Raw genomic sequence first — 15,863 nt, 5'->3', positions numbered from 1 at the left:
CTGTTTCTGAATCATGCTAAATTAAAATGGAAGAAAAAATTGTGCCTGTTTAGCATATAAAATGTTCTTCATCTCTATACCACCATTTCAAACTCAGTGGAAGTCAAAGTCAATTGTTGTCTCCAGTGGCTATTTGAAGTAGTACACAAGATTCTCTGGTTATGTCTGTTTCTAAGGGCAATAAGTCAATAACAAAACACAGTGTTGCACAAATGACATTGTTTGGTACTTAAATTTGCTGTCTTGGTAGAGAAAACAAAACTGAAAAAGCCTGAGCTTGCACAAGCTTTTGGCTGCTCTTCTGTATATAACCGAAATGAATTAGCCAGACTATGCTGAAGCAAAGAGAAGGCAGCAGCAGTGGCCAGAGGCCAACAGATCTGTTCTGTGAAAGCTTGCAAAGCTTCAAAACTTGTTTCCATTCCAATGTGGCATGAAAACAAATCTTTTCGGGGATTCTCAGAAAAAATATATAGATCCAAATGGTTGTAGCTCAGATCAAAATTAGTTTTGCTTTGACAAGAGCTCTTGGTGGAACTTTTTGTGTGGAAATGCATGTGAAATCCACAAATGCTATTTTTTTCCATAGCAAAGAAGATTTTGGTAAAAAAGAAATCCAGTTGACCATCTCTGAAGAGAAAAATCACTGGCAATCTGCAACTGTTCTGTGGGCAGCAAGATATGAATTTGGGGGTGGAGGGTGTCAATCTAGCATTGATTTTTTTCATGCATATAGAATCGTTAAGAAAGGATTTTAGTTTTAAAGCTACCTTATGTTTATTGGGAAGAAATGGGTTTCTCTGATTTGTTTGGGGTTTTTTTGTCTAAAATTCATGTTCTTTTATAGATTTTAGACTGTAATCCTTTGCCATCACCCTATATACAAAACAGTGCTTGTTTAAAAGCTGAAGAAGCTAATTTAATTTAATTTTTTTTGTGCTGCAGTGAAACAGAAAGTGGAGCAGAAACTGGAGCAGATGGGGAAAGTGCAGGGAGTCTGCCTGCACACTGCTCATGTTTTGTGTATGGATGCAGTCCTTAATGTGGGTCTGGAGATGGGAAGCCATAATCAGGACTGTTGGCCTCATGTATTCAGGTACTCACCAGCTTTCCCAAAATAGCCAGAATTCATGCCATGTTGCCTGAAAGTAAGGGACTGAGAAAAAGGGCTTTGCAGACTCTGTGAGTGTTCTGTATAAACAGTGTCAGAGTGAATTAACTGCCAGTATCTTTGAAAGAGAATCTGGTGCTGTTTTCCACCAGTACTCAGGAACAAAAATCAATGCTTAGAAGCTTCAAAGTTACCAGAAGACTGTGGCAGACCCAGGAACCTAAATGGGCTTTTCAGGCACCTCCACCAAACAGTTTGGTGTCTAGGCACATGGAAGGCCAAAGGGTCCAAGAAGAAAGGTTATCTATGCTTAGCTTGAGAATTAGAAATCACCTGTTTATGGTTTGAGGGCAGTGTCCTGTGATTAGTGCAGGGAGTTGTGGCTTTGGGGCGTTTATTGATGTTTTTATTGATGTTTCACTGCTCCTGTGTGTTCCCAGGGTGTGTGAGTACATCAGCACACTGGAGCACACGCACTTCAGTGATGGCGCTGCCCAGCCCTCCCTCACCATCACCCAGTCACAGCAAGCACCCGGGGGGCTGCACCCAGACTCCGAGCCCGGGGAGGCTTCTCAGGCACTGACCCCCGAGCAGGAGACCACCCTCAGCAGCCATCCTGTCATTCAGCCGGTTTCTATCCAGGATCTCATCAAGGACAGCAGTAAGGGCAGAGCCTTTGACTTCCGTGGAGGCAGTCTGCTGTGTGGGACCAGTGCTGCCAAGGCTGTTCTCACACTCTCCACACTGGCTGACAGGTAAAAGCACTGCTGTCAGCAGCCACAATCCTTGTTCCCAAAGCAGTATCAAAAGGACCTTTTTGTGCTGCAGTGGGTCTAATCTTTGTTTGTTGCAGCCACTTGCTTCAGTTGAATTTCACAGGAGAGCTGCATGTTTGTCACAACCAGCAGTTCCTAAAAGACCTGGGGTTTTTTCATCTCTGCGAGTACTGAGCTGAGTATGTCTGTGCCAAACAAATCAAATGCATCCGGAGAGTGGTGGATTTATTTATTGTATGTAAATTGATATGTTGTATTCAGTTAAGAAAAGTAAAGGAGTGTCTTGTCCTGACAGGAAGGCACTGATTGACAAGACCAATGTCACTCACAAAGCAGCTGCTTCTCTCAGGGCTGTGTGGACAGTTCATCAGGCTCCTCCAGTGTGTCCAGAGGAGGAAGGGAACCAAGTATGGTCATAGAATGGCTGTCTTAAATGTCCTTTCATCATGGTCTGCCAAATGATATTATTTCTGCTGTTTTTTTAACAACCTAGGCTACAGTTGAAAAATTCCTGTGTTTGCATACTTGCAATTATTTTTTTGATCCAACTGACATTCTTTGTCTTGATCTCTGCCCATAGGAAGGTGTTATGTGTAAATTCAGAGCCAAAAGCAAAGCATAAACTGCTTGTAGAAATTTGACTCTGGGCATAAGAATACCTTTTATTTAGGAAGCTTACAATATAGATTGGTTTTCAGGATTAGAGAATAACAATACTGTAATTTTAATGATGCTGGTTTCATTTCTAGCCTTTTACTTAAGTGCAAATGTTTATTAGGACTTAATCCATTGTTTCTTAGAACTATAGAAAGTTTTGCATGAAAAGTAAGGACAGAAAATCATATTTTTGTCAATTTCTGGCTTCACCTTGTGAAATTTTACCATAACCTCTGTGAAGCTCCACTCCACACTTACTGGTTTGTGTGTACAGATGTTAACTGTTAAATCCTAGGAGCCCATTGCAGCTGAAAATAACAACTCTTGCTTGTGTTTGTCCTTGTTTAACCAAAACATAGCCCCATACCAGCCACTGTTAAAAAATTAACTCTACCCCAGCCAAAACCAGCAGAATATTCCAAAATAGCAATTCAGGTACTGTAACCTTAGGTTTAAGACTTAAATTAATTTTTTTTTTTTCAAGTTAGGGTTGGTAACTTCAGATGGAGCAAACTGGTGTAACTCTAAAGTCAGTGAAGCTATGATGATCTGTGTTGTGAGGACTGGGCATGTTTCAACTGTTTTTTTTCATTGCTGGTACATGAATGGCTTATATCATTAAGGTAACTTTAAAAAATGACTTTCTGTTTTAGCACTGTAGTTGAATCTTGAAAGGGTTCTGGTTGATCCCATAACAACCTAGTTTTCACCCTCCAATTAATAAAGCTTCTGGATCAAAGTCTTGCAGCAGCACTGTGTAAATGAAAAAGCCCTCAATGTGCTCATGAAAGGCAATGCATAGAATCCACAGACAGATAGGAGTTTTCCTCTTACATCCACATTACATCTGCATCTCATGAATTTTTCAGTTAGATTCTGTTCTTTACCTACAGGCTTTTTGAAGATGCTGCTGACAAGTTAAACTTGACGGCATTGGCAGGCTTCCTTTACCAGCTCAAGAAGGCTTCTCAGGCTCAGCTTTTCCATTCAGTCACAGATACAGTTGATTACTCACTAGCAATGCCAGGTAAATCACTGGAAGATCCTGTACAGAATGTTTTATAAACAATTGTACTGCTTACAGGACTTACTTTGTATTCCTGCAATTTTTTTTTCCAATTGAAATGTCAAGGTATAAATAAAGCACAATATGCAGTAGAATAAAAATTGTATGAACAATTTCTTGTCTTTAGAAATGATTGAGCACTTTTTTTGGACAGGGACCATATCTACACCTGCTTTGAAACACATCACAGGACATTCATTTGGTTCTTGGAATTTGGAGGTGTTAGTTGCCTGCCAATATATAAGCACAGCTCTATTTTTGAACCCAGCCCAGTATGGAAACTTGGATCAATCTAGACTTAAGACAGTGGATTTAGGTTTGACATTTGACAGTAGGATAACCTCAGAATTGTTCAGGAAATGTGTGGTAGAGAGCAAAGCACACAAATGAAGAATGTTGAACAAAGCAGTGGGATTTGTCCTGCTTGATTTTCCCCAACAGAGTAGAGCATGTACCTCACAGTACAAAGCCTGTAAATTGTTGTTTCCATCACTGTCTCAAATAGAGCTAAAGAATTGGACATAAAGGAAGATAACTTCACTTAAATTTATACTGTGCCTGTAGAAAGTACATTAGTCATACAGGTTTTGTTCTGTCCTGTGGCAGACACAGTTTATATATTTTAGAATTGGTTTCTTCTCTCCCTGAAGTGCTACTCATCATTTTCTCAGTATGATACAAGTTTTTGGTTTTTATGTTCTTACTTGTCTCCAGACTTCAACACTCATAACTATAGTTTTAATAGACTTCCTCTTTTCATGTTATGTAGTGGTCAATCAACAGTAGTTTTAATACTGAAATTAAAATAAGGATAGAGGAATTAAGTGCTATTTCTTATTTTAAAAGTGATGTGTCCCTTGATTACATCTTTTTTTTAGAGATGTATTTTGTATTTGAAATAAGAGGGTGAACTGTCTTTTCAAATGTTGTAAGAGCAATGGAAGATTAATCCCTTTCAACAGGAAATAACAAGTATTAGTGACTGGGGAACAAAAAAGCATTTTCTCAGATTCTGTTCTTTGTATCCTTTGCTTAATATGAAATACAAAATTAAATACCCAAGCTAAATAATTTGCAGTTTATAATCTTTCCTGTAGATGTCACCAAAACCTTTCATAACTGCCATTTTGTGTCTTAATATAAATTATTTAACTCCTTGCTTAACTTTTCTGCACAACTTTTCCAAGCCTTTGTCTTTCATAGGTTCACCAAAAAAATGATCACTTACAATATGTTTAGTAACCTTTAAACTTGGGTCCATCTCCGGTCCTTTAACCTACACAGGCATTGACTTTGTTTTACATCAGTTTTGGGGCTTTTTTTTCCCTTATTCTTGCCCTCACTAAAGCTTATCTATAATCAATCACTTAATCAATAATTTCTAATTCCACTTAGGAGTGGAGAAGTAGCTGATGCTTTGCTTCCATTTATTCTTTTACGTTCTTGTAGGTGAAGTAAAATCTACACAGGACAGGAGAAGTGCACTTCACTTATTCCGGCTGGGTGATGCCATGCTCAGAATTGTGAGGAGTAAATCCCGCCCATTGCTCCACCTCATGCGCTGCTGGAGCCTGGTGGCACCTCACCTTGTAGAGGTGGGAATGGGGATGAAAATGGGAATGTGTGCATGAAGTGACAAAGCTGAAAAAGATGGAGAAGGCTTGATAGCTCTTAAAATGTATAAAAACCTTCAGCATTGTCAAATCTGCTCTGTGTTGTATTCACTGTATCATATTTTTTGATACTGCCACCAAGGAGTATGCTTTAAGTGACTGAAGTGGGCAGAGGCAGGGTGTTTGACTTCTGCAATATGATGCAAATTGTATCTGGTGAAAAAATTTGAACCACCCCAAGGGGGTCTGAGTGATTCCTCCATCTGCCTATATTCCCAGTCAAGGTCTGCATCTTTGTAATTCTTGCCATAAAAGGATGCATTCTTTTCCCATATAAAGCCAGCTCATCTGCTACCTTTTGAAGGGAAAAATGGTCACACAGTCCAAAATAAAGACAACATTTCATACAATTTCTGTTCTGTTGGTTTAGTATTTAATTTATTTTTTTTTTAGCTCTGTGTGTTTTTAATTGTCAGCAAACTTTCATACATCTGTGGACCTCCAGGCAATTGAGAGTTCCAGTTATCTTTCCATGGCAGTAGTCTCCTGTTTTCATTACAGTGGGGTCCTTGGTCACATCAGTGGTGAAGCTGTTTTGAAGGTTTCAGAACATGTAGTGCTTACCTCTCTTGAAAGTGTCTGACTAAAAGCAAATTTTTTGCTTGGCCGCAGTCTAATATTCTTTCCCGGCAGGCTGCGTGTCACAAGGAGAGGCACGTGTCTCAGAAGGCTGTGTCCTTCATCCATGACATCCTCACCGAAGTGCTGATGGACTGGAACGAGCCTTCTCACTTTCACTTCAACGAGGCGCTTTTCCGCCCCTTTGAGCGCATCATGCAGCTGGAGCTGTGTGACGAGGATGTCCAAGACCAGGCAAGTCAGCTCTGATCAACGTCTGTGTCTGGTCTCCGTGCCCATAAGAGTGGTTTCCAGAGTGCACTTGGTCCACCTGAGGGTGTTTCCCAAATTCCTTTTGAATGCTGCCTCTTAATGATCATCAAGGGATTGGGAGTGCTCTGCCTACCTAATCCTGCATTGTGGCAGAGCACAGAGATAGTAGACTTGACTTTAAAGCAATTAAATAAAGATCTTCTACTATCGAAGAAAAATTAAAGAATCAATTAATCTAGACTGTCATAGTGAGGCCTAGGAATGTGTTTAAGTGCATTCCTTCTGAAGATCCATCTGTATTCAGTTCTGATTTTTGGTTCTTTTTCTTTTAATCCCTCCTACACTGACTGTAGGTGGTCACCTCTATAGGAGAGTTGGTGGAAATGTGTTCTACCCAGATCCAGTCAGGATGGAGACCCCTGTTCAGTGCCCTGGAAACAGTGCACAGCAGCAGCAAGTCAGAAGTCAAAGAGTACCTTGTAGGAGAATACTCTATGGGTAAGGACTTCCTGCACTGTTTCATGTGTGTTTTTGATTCCCTGGGGACACAGTAACTAACTCAATATATTTAAATGCTCAAACTGAACAGTGGCACTACAACACTCCAGAACTGTACCAAAGTATCTGACTTATTAGTTGGGATAGGAAGGAAAGCAGACATACTGTTCTGACCTTTTGTCCTCTGCATTCTACCGAATTATTAGAATGAGAAGAAATGCTTCAAACCCGCTTGAATAATTCTGAGCAAGACAGCAGTGCAAGTGTACTGAGCTTGGCTGAGCATTTGTCACTGTCCTGCTGAAAAAAGTCCAAGCAGCATGTCTCTTGTGGACTGTCTTCCCTATTGTATGAAATCTATTGCTCTTATACATCAGGATAACTTAATGTGATAATCTAGGCAGGTGCTTGTCCAGGTTTCTGTTCTTTTGCCCTATTAGAAGATATGTTTAAATGTGACAGGTCACATGTAAGTGATGTGATTTTCCTCCTAAACTTTGTCATTGGAATCTGTTATTGTTGATGGCTGAATGCTGGTGTACACAGCTTTTGAAGACTGATAATCTACTTTGGAAAAGCAAGGCTGTTTTGATACTCTATGGTCTGAATAGTTTTCTTCATGATTGATGTCATCTTGGCAGTTACCAAAAACTAAACCAGAAACTAAACAGCAACCTGCACCAAACAGAAGTATTAGCTCCTGAGTTCAAGAGCTCAAACTTGCTCTTACCATTTGAGCAGGCATAAACTGGTGTTTGTCATAGACAAAGAGCAAAGAAGGGAATCTCTGTCACTTCCTATGAAAGGCTACACGAGTTGCTCCAGGAGCAAGAGGAGGTTTTACTTTTAAGATAATTTCTGTCCGGAATAGAAAAGATTCTACAGATTCAGTTAAATTGTTGAAAAATTATTTTTAAGGGGGTGTGAGGAAGAGTTCTCATCTTGTTATCTCCACAGGGAAACGACAGGCTCCGGTCTTTGATGTCTTTGAAGCATTTCTAAACACAGACAACATCCAGGTCTTTGCCAACGCTGCCACCAGTTATATTATGTGCCTTATGAAGTTTGTCAAAGGACTGGGTAAATATTTTCCTATTAAGTCATGGTATGTCAAGCTTGATCCCACAGAAGAGGTTAATTCAATTATATAATACATAGCATGGTAGGAAAGAAAGGGGCAGTGAAGATGTTGAGTCCGGAATGCTTTAAAAAAATAAAATAAAATCAAGACCAAGGGATTATTTCTGTAATATTTTTAATACTATCACTTCTTCAAGTTTTTATAGCAGCAAAGATGCATCTCACTATTAAGGGTCCACTTCTTAATTTGATCTTAGTTTACATCGGGACTTGTTTATGTTCATGTAAATAATAAAACAAAAAAACTTCCAAAGCTAGAATATTGCAGAAACGGCCTGGCACTGTGCAGAGACATCGTGGATTATTTGCAACAGAACAGGACATGTTTTAGACTGTGGGCAGCAGAGAACAGGCATAGCATGTCAGGGTGACCCTGCAGAGTCATTGTCATGCTTCACCAGCCTTCAGAACAAAGGCAAATGCTGCTGGGTCGTTCTGCCCCATGCTGGTGATCCATGGCTTGCCTTGATCATTAGAATGTAACACTTTTCATTGAACTGTGATAATGTTGAGGGGGTTTGGGTATGTAAATTATAGAAGTTTTGAGTAAACATAAAATGGGACTTTTGGTTTCTGTATGAACATTAATTCGCAGAGGTTTCTAGTTCTGTAAGCAACTCCTTTTGATTTAAATGAAGCACCTAGCTGCAGGAAATTTACTCTTTAATGTTACTCTTATCTCCTTGAGCTACTTCACCACTGATTTTAATGGGGGAAGAATTCACCTTATGATGCAATTGTAATTGTAGTTATTACTACACAAGTGAAATAAAGTTACATGTCCACTACCATTAGAGGAAACTCATGTTTCTTCTGGAGAGCTTAAAAGCCTGTCTGATATTTCTTTACGTTTCTTGCTTTCTTGAGATAATTTTCACCTCATTGTGGCCACATATAAAAAAGCAAGGTCTTTTTTTTATATTAAAGGTAATAGAACTATGGGAAACATCAGCAAATACAGCATCATACTATGTGTATTTTTTTGTAGAACTAAAGGATTCAAACTTCACTGGCTGATTTGGCTGACAGCAGAAGGAAACGTAGAATACAAAATATAAAATTATGTATTTAAGCAGTAAATAAATTAATGGGAGGAACTTGTGGTAGAAGATTTTTCCATGGCAGTGGGGTGCATATGAATGCAAAAAAATAGTATAGTAATTGAGAAAAGAATGAATATGAGCAAGTAATTCCTACACCCATGGAAGAAGTGAAATGGAGTCAGTATGACAGATAATATAATGTATAATTATTAGAACTCTCAAAAGCTCTACTAAAGAGATATTAAATAGGCATGTGTTTATTAAAGCATTTGTTCATATTAAAATTTGTGTACAGACTATGACCAGTATTACTGTATTGTTTGTGTGGGAGTCACCTGGTTGTCATTTAAGAAGATAAAAAAAAAGGATTTTTTCTAGATTCTGTTCAGAGATCAGAGTGTAACTAAATGAGGAAAAAAAGCTAATGCTCTATTTATTTTTCTTCTTTTCATCCTCCCCAATGCTGCCTTTCCTGTCCCCAGGGGAAGTAGATTGTAAGGAGATGGGTGACTGTGTGCCAGGATCAGGATCTGCATCTACAGACTTGTGCCTTCCCGCACTTGATTACCTCAGGAGATGTTCTCAGGTATGATGAACAATCCTATCCAGGCACTAGCCTGGCCTGGGAAACAATTCTAACCTGCAGGCTTTGCATCAGTCATTGGATGATTTGCACGAGTCCAACAGAGTCTGTGGTGACACCTGATGGCAATATCCTGCTCTGCCAAATGGACAGTGGTAATCTGAGGGAATGTCATACCTTCCAGGCCAGTTAGCAGAGGAGATGAAAACACTCACACCTAGGGAGCATGTGGGAAAATGTGAATGTTCAAAACCTGAGAGTAACATATTTCAAAACTAAATCCATTCTTATTTAAGCAGTTACCATAAACAGGGTTGGAATGAGAGAAAAAAAATCAAAACAAGAAATTGAGAATTCTTATATTTTCTTATACTCTCTGAAATGCAGAAGTGGTTTATTTGTACCATGCAAACATATCTGAAGCTCAGGACAAATCTCTAGTAATTAGAATGCTGGCATGTTTCTTGTAATCTCCTTGCACACATCATATCAGGATTATCTGGACAAATTTTGTCTGATTTTATAATGTTGTTTGTATTTCTGTAGCACCTGGTCTTTTTGTTGCACCCAGGCCATGTTTTTCTGGGTACAGTACAAAAGCATAACAAAGGATACTATCATTGCTGAAAGTACTTAATGTCTAAAATCAGACATAATGGTTGGATTCAGTATGCAGACTGAGAAAAGAAGTGAAGAATAAGGCAACTCAGAATAATAAACAGCAGACATACCAAATTCAACTTGCTGTCTTGTTAATCTAAAAATATCAGTAAATATCTGTGTATATATCTAATGTATATATCTGTGTATATATCTAATGTTCTGTCTATACACTATTTGTACCACATTGCTATTTGTCATCATTAGAAACTCCAGTTCACAGGGAGGGGGAAGTATTTTCTCCTCTTTAAAAGAAACAGCCATTTATATCTTGTTATACCTTTTAACTTGCCAGTAAAAGAAGAACAGAATAACTAAAAAAATATTTGCAAGTACATTATTTGCTCTTATAAAGACCAGATACTACTGGATTGGTAGTATCCCTGCAATGGTACAGCTAAAGGAGCTTCATAGGTCTTGGATGCCATCAGTGAGTTGTAATGTTTGCCCTTCACAAGTGAGAAGAGAGCACACTCCCATCTCAGAAATGTGTTACTTAAATTGCTGCTTTCCCTCTCTTTACCCACAACTTTTACTTGTCAGTGAACCAAAGACTTCTGGCCTCTAATTGTGTTTGCATATATTTTATTTTCCATAGCTGTGTTGTATGTGATGGCTTTTACAAACTTTCCAATGGATATTTATCTTCTCTTTTTTTCTCTCTCTTCGCTTTTCCCTCCCAAGTTGTTAGCCAAAATCTATAAAATGCCCCTGAAACCCATCTTCCTCAGTGGCCGGCTGGTTAACTTGCCCCGAAGAGCACAGGAACAGTCAGCCAGCAGCGAGGATGGGATTGAGTGCATCCTTTCTGACTTTGATGATGACACTGGTAAGTGCACTGAAAGTACTAAATACAGGACTAATCAATTACTTCTTCTGTGTGTTGCTGCAAATTTTATCAATTGCTGAAAGCAAAAAGGAGGGAAAAATTCGTAGTTTATTGTTTATGTGAGTCTACACACACTCACATGCGCACACAGAGCTTGGAAGTTCAGGTCCTGTCACCTTCTTTATGTAAAAGATGCAGTTTGTCTATAAGAAAAATACAACCCCTCTCATAGGGCAAGATAACAGTATTTTGATTAACAAGTATTTTGATTGTCCTAATATTCATAATGTAACCATTGTGTATTTCTGAGAGCTAATGCAAAAATACTTTCTAGACCACAACTGAAGTAAAGGAGTGAAAATCTTTTAAAGTTGGTATTGGCAAGCCTGTCTTTAACAGAAAGAAAATACCAGTATTGAGTTACAGTCTAGAAAGATAAAGAATAATTGTTTTAATGTTTCCAAACTTAGGTCCTGTGGTCTGTTGAAATAAACAGTGAATTTCTGAAGTCTTAAAAAGCACTATGACCTCCAGAAAAAACAAGCAGCATTTGTCTCCTGATTATTTGTGTGGTTTATATGGGCTGTGGATTAATCAGGTATTGGGTGAGCTAGAGCCAAGCAGTGGAGGAAGGCAGCCTTATGATTTCTGGGCTCAGGAGACCTTCCCAGCAGTACAGTCACTTTTGAATATGTGAACTACTGAGCTGTTCCAACCAGGCTGCCTCTGTGAAGAGTCAGCTGCAATCTGGCAGGCTGACTCCAATGCATTTGATTCATGTGCCTCACCAGACTGGCCTTTAGTACCTGCTTTTATCTAGACTCTTCCACCACATGTATTGTCCTGCTCCTGCTGCCCTGGATAAAGGAGAGAAAAGCTGTTCTCTGAAACCAGAAAGTCACAAGTCCTAGCTTTTCACAAAGCAATCTTTTACTTCTTTCTATGCTGGGTTTGGCTTGGTTTCTCTCTCAGGGTATTTTAGGATATTCACCTGGGATGTAGGAGACCCAAGTCACTGAAGCCTCTGCTTTGAATCAGACTTGGAATTTGATCTAGGGTTTCCCCACCTCAATTGCCTCTGTTCTGAAGTGACTCTGCTGTCAATCTCTTGCTGTAAACACCCTGCAGCAAATAAACCTTATTTTGGTTCTTGTCAGAGCTAAGGCCTGAGGCTGTCACCCAGCTTGTTATTTACATGGCAATGGTGTTAGAACATTGCTAGGCAAATTGATTTTACAAAGACACAAGGCAGTCTTCACCTGTCACTCTAGTGCTCAGTCAGTAGCAGCATGAGGCAAAATGTTTTAACCTACTTTGCCATATTTGCAGTATATTTTCATACTGTATTTGATTTCATGCTGGACTCTTCATGAGGGTGTTTTAGAGATACTGAGATTAGAAAATGTCCATATTTTGTTCTGAGTTATTTGTGCTGTTTCCTTATCCAGAAATATCATTAAAGTCAACTGACTCGAAACAGTGTCACCACACATACTGCCCTCTGAAAGTGGTGTGAATAAATAAATCCTCTACCTAGTTAAGAAGCAATGATTTCACTGATTTTTCCTTGTTTTTCAGGAAGATTCTTGCAGTCAGCAAGCTTAAGATTAGTGAATCTTAAACAAAGTTCCCTCTTGCATTGCTTTTAGAACATAATTAGCCAGCAAGTATCATTAAGATACAGATTACATCAGCATAGCTGCAACTGGCAGAGAACATGAATTTATTAGTGAACCAAAGTAAAATCCATTTTAGCCTAATAAACCCACAGCCTTAACTCAAGAGTGGAATCTGCAAGATCCTTCTAGTTGTTCATGTTATCATGGGGAACTAGCAAATACTTAAGGGATCTGTGAAAAATTAAAGGGAAGCACTTCCTAACCATCTTCAAAATTGTATTGAATACTAGTTATATCCCACAGTCTTTTAGGGGATACCTGTTTGCCAGTGTAGACAAGAGCTCACCTGTATCTTATCTGCTGTTCTGGCAGCTGTCCAGCACTGTGACCTCTTCAAGATCTAAACATGACATGTGAGGCAGCCTGATAATACCTCATGAGGCATTTTCACTGTCCAATTCTGAATACCAAATAGACCCAGTTAAATTATGGTTAGTCTCCTTAGGAATCTTACTTTAAAGCATAACCTAAAGGAGTACAATCTATTCTGGGCAGCATTTGCAATGGTAATGAGATGAGGTTTTATTTACATATATATTTTTATGGGATGTTTTACACAAGGTTAAAGAGACTGAGATAGTAGGAGTAGTAAAGTATTACCAGACCAAGGTGTATATTGATGAGGAAGGATGGGACAAAGCACAAACTAGATAAAAAGGGAGGGAAAAGGAAACCATAATTTCAAAAATCGCTATTGCCCACAATCATTACATGACAACAGTAAACATGCAAGAACCATGATCTTTAAGTTACTTAATTTATTAATTTCCATCATTTCTGAGGGCAAGTTTTACCTGTGTCAAGCAGTATCTTACGCATGGTTTTTAATCTTTCTTTCTTTATTTGTAGGTCTTATCAATGTCTGGATTATTCTACTGGAAGAATTAACAACTGCTATATCCAACTGTCCCCGTCAGCACCAGCCTCCTACTTTGGATCTGCTCTTTGAGTTGCTGAGGGACGTTGCCAAGACACCTGGTAATGAAAAGGCTTGATAAAATGTGAGCTAGTGGGGTCCTAACCAAACCTTTTAGACTCCTAAGCCATTTCTATAAAGTATGTTACTTGTATTAAAGCTGCACAGAGACATTCTCTACTAGAAAGGGATTTTCTCAGAGCTGGTAAGTTGTTCCAGTTAGTCCATCATTCTGTTGACAAAAGGCATCTTGTAAGAGTATATTGTACATATGTTTAAATTAATTGCACAATAAAGAGGTGTGGTATTCTATCGATGTCCTAGCCACAGAAAATGTTTGCTTCATGTCTAGGAAATGGAATGAGAAAATTACATAATCCTGCAGATCTGCTGGAAAAGACTGCAAGTAAACAGTTGCTAAATGTACCTCATAACTACATCCAGAAGGCTTTACCTCTCTCATCCCACTAAAAAATTTCAGAACCTCTTTCCTTCAGGCTTCAGCTTGGAACAAGTTAGCAAATTTACTGAGCATGTAGGCTTTGTAAGCAAGTATATACAACCATTATTGTGTTTATTTTAAGGACCAGGATTTGGCATTTATGCAGTTGTACATCTGCTTCTTCCCACGATGTCTCTTTGGCTCCATCGCAGCCATGGTGACCATTCTTACTGGGATGTGGCATCATCTAATTTCAAGCATGCCATTGGCCTTTCCAGTGAACTTGTAGTGGAGCACATTCAAAATTTCATACACTCAGGTATGTCATTGTAGTGTCACATCTACTGTCATCATTGACATGTTACTGAATAGCAATTTGGGAAGGTGGTTTCATGGCTTTTTTGGTTGCTCAGGCATAAAATCGGAGGAAAGTTTAAAAAATTCTGATTGGCTTTTTTTTTTTTCTTTATAGGGTTAAAATTATGGGGGAAAAATTGTAAGACACTTAGGGAAGTTATTTATACCAGGCTCCTTCTCAGAGCAGGACTCTTCAAAATTAAAAGATTATCATCTTTACTATACTTCCCAAATTTGATCGTAAGGAACTAGAATATCAGAAACGGAATCTAAGATAATTTCTCCTGTACCACTTCAGTCCAGAAATTTTACATTAACTTTAAAAGGACTGTTCTCATTTCAGCTTGATGCAATACATGTTTCAATAGTTGCATAAAAATAATTTTGCTTGCAAATTCTCTGTATAGCAGTAAGTGTAGCAGGACTGTTTATGTCTAATTGTAATGAAAAGGCAATGATAGTAAAGGTAGTCTGTGTTTTTTCCTTATAGATATTGGTTATGAAAATACGATCAATACTATGTTGAAAGATCTTTTCAAGTTGCTGGTAGCCTGTGTAGCAGAACCAACAGAAATTATTTCCAGAGTTGGCTGCTCCTGTATCAGGTAACCCAATCTGTTCACTCTTAGCATATTCAAAAAAGATGTCTATGTCTTTGAAGAACTTGTAGAGTAATAAGTTGGCTAACATCTCAAAAGAAGTCTACAATACATCTTAACCCTTTGTAGTGGAATAACGAATTTTAGACTTATTAACCTTTTCTTGCTGTTTTCAGTGTGCTTCAGAACCTGTGATTTGAGTCATTACTATGTATGATTCTCTGAAAAAGCACTTGCACATTACTTATATATAGTTAGTCACTAATTGATCCTTAAGAAGAAAGGTTTTCTCCTGGCATTCACAGGTCTTTAGCACCTTTCACAGTCTTCAGGTTAGTAGAGTCATAATCACTGCATTATACAGTTACACAGTGTGTGGTTCTGTGGAAAGATGTCTACTTATAGAGGAAAAGCAAAGGAGAAAGAGAAGTGTAATTACAAAAATAGGTCAGGGTAACAACTGAGGAGATTGGATAACATTAGCTAGCTACTGAGTAAGCCTTTTATTCTGTTGCCATAGAATGATAGAATGGTTTGGGTTGAAAGGGACCTTAAGATCACTTAGCTTTCAATTCCCCTGCCATTGGCAGAGACGCTTTCCACTAGACCAAGTTGCTCAAAGCCCCATCCAGCTTGGCCTTGGACACTACCAGAGATGGGGATTTTCAACCTTCTCCCTTTATAAGTAAGAATTGTCCAGTTCCTTCTTGAACATGGTAACATTTTCCTGTGTCCTTACAGGTATGTGTTGGTGACAGCAGGGCCTGTTTTTACTGAAGAGATGTGGAGACTTGCATGTTGTGCCTTGCAGGATGCATTTTCTGCCACTCTGGAGCCAGTAAAGGTAAAACTGCTGTTTTGCTGTCAGTCAAAATGTAATCACACAGTGGATGCACTAACTTTTGACATAATTTGTCAGTTCACAAATAAAGATGTCAGATCAACAGTGGAGGTTGAAATCAGTTTTTCTAAACTTATACAGACAGCATTAGTAGCTTACAGT

At 38.7% G+C, this 15,863-nt stretch overlaps 1 protein-coding gene across 1 annotated transcript in view; it reads left to right on the top strand.

Moving 5' to 3' along the window:
• Positions 1-15,863, top strand: part of ARFGEF3 (ARFGEF family member 3) — an 80,382-nt gene that overhangs the window by 54,046 nt on the left and 10,473 nt on the right. Inside the window, exons 18-30 of the mRNA XM_079299234.1 lie at positions 946-1,096; positions 1,552-1,866; positions 3,438-3,571; positions 5,060-5,205; positions 5,917-6,096; positions 6,468-6,612; positions 7,570-7,692; positions 9,278-9,381; positions 10,723-10,867; positions 13,396-13,524; positions 14,047-14,223; positions 14,752-14,866; positions 15,602-15,704. Of these exons, the coding sequence (XP_079155360.1) occupies positions 946-1,096; positions 1,552-1,866; positions 3,438-3,571; positions 5,060-5,205; positions 5,917-6,096; positions 6,468-6,612; positions 7,570-7,692; positions 9,278-9,381; positions 10,723-10,867; positions 13,396-13,524; positions 14,047-14,223; positions 14,752-14,866; positions 15,602-15,704 (1,967 nt within the window). The remainder of the gene's footprint in view (positions 1-945; positions 1,097-1,551; positions 1,867-3,437; positions 3,572-5,059; positions 5,206-5,916; positions 6,097-6,467; positions 6,613-7,569; positions 7,693-9,277; positions 9,382-10,722; positions 10,868-13,395; positions 13,525-14,046; positions 14,224-14,751; positions 14,867-15,601; positions 15,705-15,863) is intronic.

The sequence above is a fragment of the Erithacus rubecula genome (assembly GCF_903797595.1).
Source record: "Erithacus rubecula genome assembly, chromosome: 2".
Taxonomy (NCBI): Eukaryota; Metazoa; Chordata; class Aves; order Passeriformes; family Muscicapidae; genus Erithacus; species Erithacus rubecula.
This window is presented reverse-complemented; position numbering and strand designations above follow the sequence as displayed.